This window comes from Clinocottus analis, unplaced genomic scaffold (genome assembly GCF_023055335.1).
Source record: "Clinocottus analis isolate CAN_PGR_092001 unplaced genomic scaffold, fCliAna1.0.p SCAF_4, whole genome shotgun sequence".
In the NCBI taxonomy this organism is placed as follows: Eukaryota; Metazoa; Chordata; class Actinopteri; order Perciformes; family Cottidae; genus Clinocottus; species Clinocottus analis.
In genome coordinates this window covers 20,513,652-20,524,284 of record NW_027176153.1, presented here as the reverse complement: position 1 = coordinate 20,524,284, position 10,633 = coordinate 20,513,652, and the positions used below count along the sequence as shown (strand labels likewise).

The following is a 10,633-nucleotide window of genomic DNA, read 5'->3' as shown; positions in this document are numbered from 1 at the left end:
TTTGATTACCATTGCACCTTTTCCCTGCAGTCTCCAGTTTAAAACGGCATTTTTAATCAAAGATTATTCTGCCGAGCCCCCCGAGGAGTTGAATAGCTCGCAGGGTATTGCTGTAAAATTCCAGCGTCGCATGTATGGGGTCAATTTATTTGAGTCTGTTGCTCTGAGAAATACAATTCCTTTTGTCTAAAGACTAACAAGAAAGTTTCATTTTACTCCCCTGGGCCTCAGATGAATACTTACAGTTTCTTGAGTTAATTATTCATGCCAGTGTGAGTTTTAAATCCTGGATGCTTTCTGCAGCATGCTTCTGTTTCTTTTCTCCCTATTTTTGCTCTCAAGCGTTTAGCCTTTCACAGTCACTGGTTTTGTATTATTGTCTACCAAATTAACCTTTTGAAACACGTGCGCGAAAATCCTCCCGCGCCCATTTTAAGTCCCAGCATGCCCCATTCAGACAATCCTTTGGCATTGAATAAGTCATTTTTCAATTTTTTTAACCAAACAACACAGTTTTTTGAATGAAACTCCTTCGTAACAGGCCAAGGCTTTATTTTATTGGGATTTTTGTTGCAGATTCTGATTCTTTAGGTCCTAATCTTTCCAAAAAGGTGTCTAATTGACCGCTCCAGGAGGCATTTTGGGGAATTCTGGCTCATATCATGTTGGATGTTCACAGTTAGGATTTTTTTGCAGGTATACATTTTTTCCCCCAAGACTTTGCTGAACAAATACATACAATCAACACAAGTATTGGAATCAATTTGGGATTTCTACGATGACTCAAACACAGGGCGAAAAGAGGACAAGAGCCCATATTGGTTCCACAGTTTTCAACGTGTTAAACCACACCTGTGTCTTATGGCTTTCTATTCCTATGTGAGTTTGTTCTAACATTTCATGTAGGGTTCAAAGCCATTGGACACACAGTGGACAGTCACCTGGGGACGTGGGTTTGAAGGCCTTTTTAAGATGTCTTTGCTAAAGTTCTCTGCTATTTGCAAATGGCGTTTATCCCTTAACTCAAACTAGTCAATGAACAACGTCATCAAAAGATATAAAAACAATCCTTTTTTTTTCAAATGAAAGTGTAGCTTCTTTTCTTTTAACCCAGCTACTTGGAGCATCTACAATATTATTACCAAAACCTGTCAACAGCATCTAAGTCGTGCATCCAACTTTTGCAGTTTTGGGTCAAATTCAGATGTTTTACTGCAGTTGTTTCTGGACAACTGCTTGGTGTTCATAAAAGTTGTGAATGGAAGTTAATCCAGAGATGTTTTATATTTAACGACAGTGATGATCTACAGCATCTGTTATCTACAAGTGGAAGTTCAGGATTGTTTCAGCCTGTCCTGCATTCCTTCAAACCTTCAAGATAGGCTAAAAAACTTAAACTTGCATGTTGTATGACATCATTACTGTCTCATGGAGCTTAACATAAACCTACAGATAAATACACTTATCAGCTTGCTAATAATTAGACGTACATTACTGGGGATTCCATTTAAATGTATTTTTTTTAACAGGAAATCAAATGTTTTTGTGTGCTCAATCACTCGGCCTAACACATAAGAAGTTATCACTAAAATCAGCCGTGAAAATTATCATCTGCAGCAATGACATCCTAACAGTATGTAAAGCATACGATGCCACAGCTGTGAGATATCTGGAAAAATTTGAGGTGAGCAAAAATTGTATTACATTATTAAGAGAAATATAAAAATGCCTGTGGCCGACTGTCTTCGCCTCCAGCTTTTTAAACCAAGAACATTTTGAACCGCCACGGCCCTGTGCTTTGGATTCAGGGTATGAACTGAAAAATTAGTATTTCAATCATGTTGCTTACTTTGATCATTTGTCTAATTTCCAGAAAGAAGTATTGGTCGTTCAGTATTCATCGTTCTAATTAACTGAATGTGAATTTCAAGATTATTGGTGCTGACCTGCAGCAGTGCTGCATATCATTCATATCAGTTAAATACATAAGATTCATGAATGCCAAATCATGAGGGCTTGATTCAGTGCCAAGAAGAACAGAAGAAGACACGCGATGAGACTATAAACCTTGAACTGTATCGTCATAATTACTTTGTGTGCTGCGTCTTAGCCAGCTGAGCCGTCACAGCTCTTTTCTAAACCTCTCCAATGTGGCCTCTCGTGGTTCCCTGTGGATTTCAGGAGCATTCAGGCTGCAATAACTCTGAATATTGCTTGACTTTTTAATTTGGAAGTATCCATATCAGACTTTTTTAAGTCAAGTCTTAATTAAAATATGAACAAGCCAGGGCTCCAACCACTTTGATTTCAGACTGTTGAATTATCCGTAACAGTTTCCCAGGCCTTTAAAACACCCTCCATGACAATGTCGCTACGCTACCATCCTAGCTTTCAATTTACTGTACATATTGCATCTCTTTTTTTCTTCATATGTTTAATACTGTATTAGTAAAACATCCCTGTACATCAATTAAGGAGATGCCAATATCGCAGTGATGTTCTGGCTGGGTGAGTTTCAAATTGCTCTGTGGGGGTTTCTTAACAAACTAAAGTAATGTTAACATTCACTTTAACGCAGCAAAAGGCACAACGTGACACACTGCAGCACATCTCGACGTGTCTGGTGTTATTTGTACGACAGTCATGTGCAACTCCAAAACTTTAAGGGGGACCAAATTGTGAAAATACTAGTTTTTGTGAAATCATGGTTCAAGTGGGAAGAAAATCCAGCAAACAACAAATTCAAATTCCAGGTGGGCCAATTATAATTTGTTACCTGACAATAAAAAAAGTATACATGTTTACAATGATGGATCTAAATCAGGCAATGTCAATCCCCTCCTAACTCTGGAGACCCCCACTGAAACCCAATGTTGTTTTTCTCACGTCACGCCGCGTTGATCCATCTAAAAGCGATACAGCTCAAAGTCCCGACAGTAAACATCACGGCGTGCGATCACGTCTGCTCAACTCAAACTCAAATATCACTGTGGAGCAACGCAAACACCTGCTGTGTTGTCACTTCACGAGCACAACGATGGCAAAGTCATCTAATTAAATACATTTGAGCTGTTTTGTAGGATTTGCACCAGAGACACAAAACATAACCCATCTTTGGCTCATGAGATGCATTTTGCTTCTTCTGTTTATGTTTCCACTGGCAGTGAGTGGTGCTCAAGGAATACCGTCCTGTGGGAACGTTGCATGCCGTTTCCTTTTGTTTGATTTTTCCTGTGTTTTTGCGTCACCTGAAGCAAAACAGGAAGGGATTTGATATATAAGCTCTAGGTAACACACTCCATGTCTATAATTATTATCTATTATAAAACTTTATGTATCATAATCTGCTTATAGTAGAGTATAATTATAGTTACAAGCACTCATGGAATAAAATAAGAATCAGAACACATAAAGCATTGTATAATGACTTGTAGCCAGCAGAGTGGGAGGGTCAAATGTCATGACACTTTACAATTCATGAAATGTTTATGTTTTCATAATGGATCATAATGAATCATAATCTGACTAAAACGCACTAATAGTCAGTAAAAATGCTTTCTGTGTTGTTCTCGCATACATTTAATGACATTTTTTTGCTTTGCTTTTCATAACCATAACCACTGAGTATTTCATAATCACATCATACTGTATTACAACAACGGCAATTACAAATCACTGATCCTTGCCAAAAACAAAAAAGGTCAGTTAGTGACCTACAATTAACAAGTATTAGAAGTCACAATGAAATGCTTTATAATCTGTTATGATTATCAAAGCATTATGCATATTTGAGTGCTTGTAAATATAACATAAAAGCACTAGAGGCTATAACGCACAATAATTATGTTTATAATAGGATGGTCTTTGACCCAAAAAATTCCTAGTGGACTATCATTCCTCCCATTTTGTCAACTAATTGATTCGTCTATTTTGATCGACAGATCTGTCAAACTGAGTTTCATAAAGAATCCCCAAAAAACACCAGTTTAGAATTTGTGTTGAACAAATATGTGTTTATAAGTTTCTTGAAAAATATGTAATTTAGCATAAAAAAAAGGAGGGGGCAGCCCTAGTTTTCTACGCATGATAGACATGGAATAGAAAGTGTTACTGAATTCCCATTTGCAAGTATTCTTATGGTTCTATGACAGGAACGTGCTTCAGGATAAATGTTGAGAACTAGTCACTATAGTACCAGATGTTAGAGGGCAGGGGTTGTTGAGTTTTACTCGATAAAGTCGTCCACACATCTTCAATAATCACGTTTTTTTAGGAAGACATCTATACCGCTGATAAGGTTCCTGAAAGCAGCAGAGGGTTGGTCCAAGTAGCAGCTTTACCGAGTTGTAGCTTGATGATTTTAAGTTTTACAGATAATCAAAGTGTTTTTTTAGGAACAGACGCATGCTGTAGGTGTTGGTTTGGGGGAAATGCTTCAACAGAACAATTCTGCACTTCCTGCTTTTACAGACAATCACCTGAAAAAGTGCTTTTTCTTTCTTTAAAAAAAAAATCTGTTCACAGATGCTAGGAAAGGAACGACTCAGCACTTCATGCACTTGGTGGAACTCCATCGTTCCAGTGAAAATGCAGCAACAGGCACCAGAGAGACGACCACTACGCCAACAGAAACCAAAGCCGGGGTCAAACCTGGAGGTCAAAGGTACACATTTCAATTGCTGTGGCTCGGCTGCAGGAATTTTCACTGACAATTCAAATGTGGGCAATAGGTTGTTTTTTTTACCCACTAAATATATTTTGACATGTCATAGATGGAACAGCCCAGGTGTAAATAATAAAATGTATTCGAACACAAAAATCCCATCTAATAGTTTTTTGCAACTAAAAAATCATGTCAACAACTAATCCTCATTTTGATCAAAACCGGAGATTAGGAACACCAGTACTTTACAGACTATGATAAATCTAAAAATGTACTTAAAATCATAATTAGACCTTATAATTTGACTGGATTCACTTTGATTACATTACCTTATTTTTTATATCGACAGCTCTAAATTTCAATATTGTAACACTTGCAGCTTGGAACTTAGCCAATATTAGCACACATACACACATATATATATATATATATATATATATATATATATATATATATATATATATATATATGTATATGTATATATATACATATACATATATGTATATATATACATATATATATATGTATATATATACATATACATATATATATATACATATACATATATATATATATATATATACATATACATATATATACATATATATATATATACATATATACATATATATACATATACATATATACATACATATATACACATATACATATATATATATATATATATATATATATATATACACACATATACATATATATATATATATATATATATATATATATATATATACACACATATATATATATATATATATATATATATATATATATATATACACATATATGTATATATATATGTATATATACCTGTGCTAATATTGGCTAGTTTGCAAGCTACAAGTGTTAGAATATTGAATGAGCTAACCAAAACACAATCAAATAAGGAGCTAACCAAAGCACTGCAAACATTATTTTTTTTAATCCTCAGGTAATTCAAATACATTTAAATGTAAGGGAATCCAACAAACAAAACAAGCTTAACACACGTTTCGCTCGCGCTGCTTGCTTGTTACTTTTCTCGGAATTGTTAAATTGCTGTCAATCAAGTCTTCGGCAGCAGCTGTTCTTCCCGGTTCAGCCAGTGAGATTCTTCGGCCCCCGGACGAGAGGGTTTCTCAGGTCAGTCATCGGTCTCACAGGACGTTTTCACACACACACATATGAAGACCAGCCACTGAAGCTGCACACGTTTTCTTCCTCCGTTACTCGTGACATGTCGCGGTTCCTGGAGGACCCCGCTCACCTCTCCAAGTCTCGACTGAAGGCGGATCTCGTTGCCCACAATGTCGCGCTGCCACCTGCTAAGAGCAGGAAGGAGGTGTATGTGGAGTTGCACTTAAAACACATCGATCAGAAAACCGCAGCGGATTTTTCCAGCGACGAGGAGGATCAAGTACAATATGTGGCAGTGAGTTGATGAAACTTGTAGTCTTTTTTTTTTTGCGCCAGGATACATACATATATATTTGTGTACATGCAATTTAAGTTAGTTTTTACCAACACAACTTTCTGTAACTTTGCAAATAAAGTTTGGTAATGCAAATATGTTGCTTGGTTAAAAAAATAAAAACCTGTCAACAAGTTGCCTTTTGGGGCAACTGTTCTGTACTGTGCTGGTTCAACAGGAGTCGCAGCGCATAGTAACTGCTGCGCATGCGCCGCAGCTGTGTATGCGTCGGTGGGGGCTCTGGGTCACGGCTACCAAACAGTCCCCTCAGCCCGCTGTAGCATTTGAGGTCATTGACCACTGAGCCACCAGCTGTATAGTTGGTATGGATTTCCATGAGGCTGTTCTGGAGTTTCCTTGCGCCATTGCAGTCTCGTCGGTGCACGTGCTTGCCACACCTGTCGCACTCATTTGCGTGTGTCAGGAAGAGAGCAAACACTTCAAGTCTGGAGGTTGTTTCTGTGCCATGTCGGTGTGTCCAGACATGCGTTTAGTCTACTTTTAGTATATTTACAGTAAAGTAGAGTTTCACATTTAGAATCTCCTGTAAGATATGCACTCTACACTCAATGCTGATGTTTTAAGCTGACTTAATATTAGGAAATGCCTTCTTTTTCTTGTCTTTTATATTTATCTTTTGTATATGTACGAAGAGCAAAGAAAATACCACAGTCAAATGTTATATACTTGAAAATGTACATGGCCATTAAAGCTGATTCTGATTCTGAAATACATTTTCAACTAGTTTGATATTCAACCAATAATTAAAGTAATTTTTCAAGCAAAAATATTTGCTGGTTGCAGCTTTTTAACTCCAATAATTGTAAATAATTAAGAGAAGATCTCACTATTGGGACTAGTTGATTGCCATGTTTTCCTATTTCTTTGACACTTAATACAAATAAAAAAACCCCAGAAGGAATCACTAATTCAAGTGTTGTCATGAGGAGTTGTGGGAAAGATAAGTAGAGTGCAGTCGAACAATAAACCACATATTATCTATTAGTTCATATCTGATGTGCCAGTGTCAACTAATAACCTCTTCTTCCATGGTTGTTCACAACAGGTTTAAATGTAACAAGCAGAAGATTTATGATGTGCCAAAAATTACATGAATACGAGCAGTTTTTGTGAATTGCAGCCTGCAGCTGTTTTCATGCATCCCACACCTGGAAGCTGCCGGCATCCAAGATGCAATCTTTGTTGACTGTGGTCTCGAGCAGCATTCCCATTTATTCAGAACATTGTGTTTTTGCTCTGGCAAGGAGGAGAACACAGAGATGCCCGACCCGAGAGCTTTGACTGACGATGACCTCGTGGACGCGCTGCTCCAACACGGGGTTAAAGCTGGGCCCATAGTCGGTGAGATTACATCACTGGCTTGACAATTGGTTTTCATTGTAAAAATTAGAATCTCGCCATCAATAATTCAGTTTTGTGTTTGGACAAAATGTTCAGCTTCATTCTTAATGTGTAGGTCTTGAACAACTAACTGCTATAGTGTTGTATTTTTTGCCTGTGCTACAGCCTCCACCAGAGCCGTGTATGAGAAGAAGCTCAAGAAACTGCTTCAGTCTGACGGACACGGCTGTCAGAACGGAGTAGAGCAAGGTGTAATGTACTCTGACAGTGAAGAAGAGGATGAACACAGGAAACAAGAGAACGAAGAGTCAGGTATGATCAGCTTGGATTGTTTTTGTTTACATGGTTGATATGGGAAAATATTGTTACCACCCAAAAATGATACGATATATAATTTGCAATAAATGTGAAGGAGAATTGCTCACGGTACATGTACTCGAGTTTGGTCTGATGGATGCCAGCCCAAGCTGTATTACAATGATCAATATATGGATACACTACTAAATCATATAACATAATGGCTACTTTAGTTTACTTAAGGTTTTACATAGTATACCAATAGTCGTGGCCATTTTCGTGGTCATAGCCTACTTTGTACTGCATTTGTATTTTAGTGTTTTCTGTGACTCGGACAGGTTCCGGAGGAGAAGAACAGTCGGAGCAAGAACGACAAGGGAGCCGCCAGGTGAGAAAAGTGATTTAGAAAATCCTGTGTTAGTTGACAAGTCTTGAGCTTGCACAATCTGTATGCTTTTGCTGTTCAATCTATATTTCTTTCCAGCACGAGCTGCATTGAATTAAACCTTCCTTGCAGTGCCTCCTAGTGGTTAAAGATGGCAACTGTAAGCTTGTGTTCTAACTGGAACTGTTGCCTCTTTTTTTTTTTTTTTTTTTGGTTCAAGCGCTTGCAATTGTGTGTTTTTTTTCGCAGGTAGAGTTGTGTTTTCAGAATGGTGGCTTTGTTTACCCACAGTGCTTTTTGCCCCAATCAAGACTGGTAAATACCACATTTCCTTTGCACAAATTTCTGTCAAACAGAATTCTCAGTGGGCACTGATGTAGTTTCTTCTTATTCTATGTTTGCTTGGGTTGGCCTTTTGCAGCACACTCATACTTCTAGAAACAGAAAACTCGGGAATTCCAAGTGGAATTCAGGGAATGCGATAAAATCATTGGCGCGGAGTCGGCCTACCTGCTCACAGATTCCTGTAGGAATTAGTAGAGCATCCTCTGTAGATCAACGCTCCGGATTAGGATCAGGGGTAGGCTGGTCTTATTTCACTTCTCTCGTGGAGTTTAAATTCTCTGCATTCCACACTTAAACTGTATATTCATTGTGTCCTTCTCGAGCCACCAACGGGATGTTTTTGTTTTACATTACCGGGCATTGGTATCTCGCTGGTGTTAGGATTGTGTGATGAAAGATGCATGATTGTGTTTTTGTTTACATAATACTAATTCTTGCAGTTTCCATCTGGATCAGTTATGCCCAATGGTGACTCAACAATTTCCCCTCAGGCCTTCAGCATCACTCAAATGGTTGAGGAGGAAAGTTAATCTTACACTTTTTTTTTTTTTTCAAACCCACAGTTTCTGAACTTTAAGAATTGCTCCGTCATCTTATTTTCGAGGTTGTGAGTTATCGCTGCCGGAGTGTTCACTCGGTCATGCACATTTTCACTTGTAACAACAGATGGAGAGTTCGAGGTCACGCTCCGTGAGCACAGACACTGAGAGAGGTTTGAATGGATGCAATGTGCAGGAGCGTTGGCCGCGGTCCAACGGGGTTAGTAGTGCTCCCATTATTGAGTCACACTTTAAGCTTAATCTTGTGGTGGTGGTCAGAATTGTTGGAAAAGGTTCACTGGAGACTTGAAGAATTTATACTCTAGAAATCTTAATCCGTTCCGTCTCGTTTCCTTAGCTGGACACGTCAACTCTGACCAAGGACACCAGGACGAACCAATCTTTGTTCTACACCCCCGAGGCATCCACTTATGCTTGGGAAATGAAGGCATATACATCATATATTACGCTGACCTTATTAAAAGTTGCTCTTTAAAAAAAATAAAATTACAGTTTATTCTTTTTTTTCCATTTCTTCCTGACTTGCTCGGCATCTGACTCTCCGGAAGTGGGTTTAATTTTTCATTTTCACTATTCCACTCTGATAGTTTCTGCTCTCTTTTCTTGCTTTCTCAGGAGCCCTGGAAAGATACTTTCAGGGACAAGCTTCTAAACACGACTGCCACACCCACAGGGATCTAGTAAGTGCCTCACCAACACTATTACAGCGTGACAAGGTTTTTAAAGTACAAGAAATGTACAGGAATTTTGAATTTGTGGGAGACATATCACAGAATCGTAGCACATACCAACGCTTATAGGAGTATTGTGATTGTGTTAATATCTGTTGTATTTCAGTGCCACGTGTCGGAGACCCATCAAGGGTGCAGCAGGGAGGCCTGTTCAGTACGCATACCCAGACACTCCCGCCAGTCCCACGAGCTTGGAGAGACAAGAGGTCGAGCGCCGCCTTGTGCCAGTCCAGATACAGATTTTGGTCTTCGTCATTGTGATGTGCTTCTTGTACCTCATTTATGTTTGTGTTGAGGGTGACTCATTTAGTACACTGGCCTTGCTGGACAGTCTAAACCAGGGTTCAGACAGTGAGGAGGGGCTTTCGCTTCAGGCTGAGACGCTCTGAACTGGAGTAACCCGGAGTTCTTTAATCCTCCCCATTGACTTACAGCTCTGAAGGTTGTGTTTGTTTTTGGTGATGCAAGCCATAAGGACACTGTCCTGGGATATCTTCAGGGAGCACATGTTGCTTCACTATTGATTGTTTCCGTCTTTATGGGAGCTAACCCAAAAGTCTAGTTTTACTGTTTTATATGTTCTTGTCAGTGTTGTTGAAACTATTTCTAAAACACATAAATTAAGACTTTAAAAAAGATGTTCTCAAACATATAAGCCATAATGCTATATTTCCTCACCTAAATTGTATAATATTGTGTTGCCTTTTCAATGAATTGGTGCCACTGTATTTGTGTGATGTCTGTATGTTTTGTATTTTAACCATATTTCAATAAAGAATGTGTTGCTTCATACTTCTGCAACGAATCAAACTTAAAAATAAT

At 38.3% G+C, this 10,633-nt stretch overlaps 1 protein-coding gene across 1 annotated transcript; it reads left to right on the top strand.

The window, feature by feature from the left end:
• The first annotated feature begins 5,812 nt into the window (after positions 1–5,812).
• Positions 5,813–10,563, top strand: lemd1 (LEM domain containing 1). The gene is made up of 6 exons (XM_068596858.1): positions 5,813–6,092; positions 7,397–7,493; positions 7,659–7,805; positions 8,129–8,178; positions 9,696–9,760; positions 9,918–10,563. The coding sequence occupies exons 1-6, from the start codon at positions 5,898–5,900 to the stop codon at positions 10,198–10,200; spliced, it is 837 nt and encodes a 278-aa protein (XP_068452959.1). The 5' UTR covers positions 5,813–5,897; the 3' UTR covers positions 10,201–10,563.
• Positions 10,564–10,633: the final 70 nt, after the last annotated feature.

What these genes read in the sequence shown, in the direction of transcription:
- lemd1 (XM_068596858.1), top strand. Translation starts at nt 5,898, where the DNA reads ATGTCGCGGTTCCTGGAGGACCCCGCTCACCTCTCCAAGTCTCGACTG. An exon ending in TAAAGCTGGGCCCATAGTCG is followed by an intron (nt 7,494 to 7,658) that starts GTGAGATTACAT and finishes CCTGTGCTACAG; the next exon opens with CCTCCACCAGAGCCGTGTAT. An exon ending in AACGACAAGGGAGCCGCCAG is followed by an intron (nt 8,179 to 9,695) that starts GTGAGAAAAGTG and finishes TTGCTTTCTCAG; the next exon opens with GAGCCCTGGAAAGATACTTT.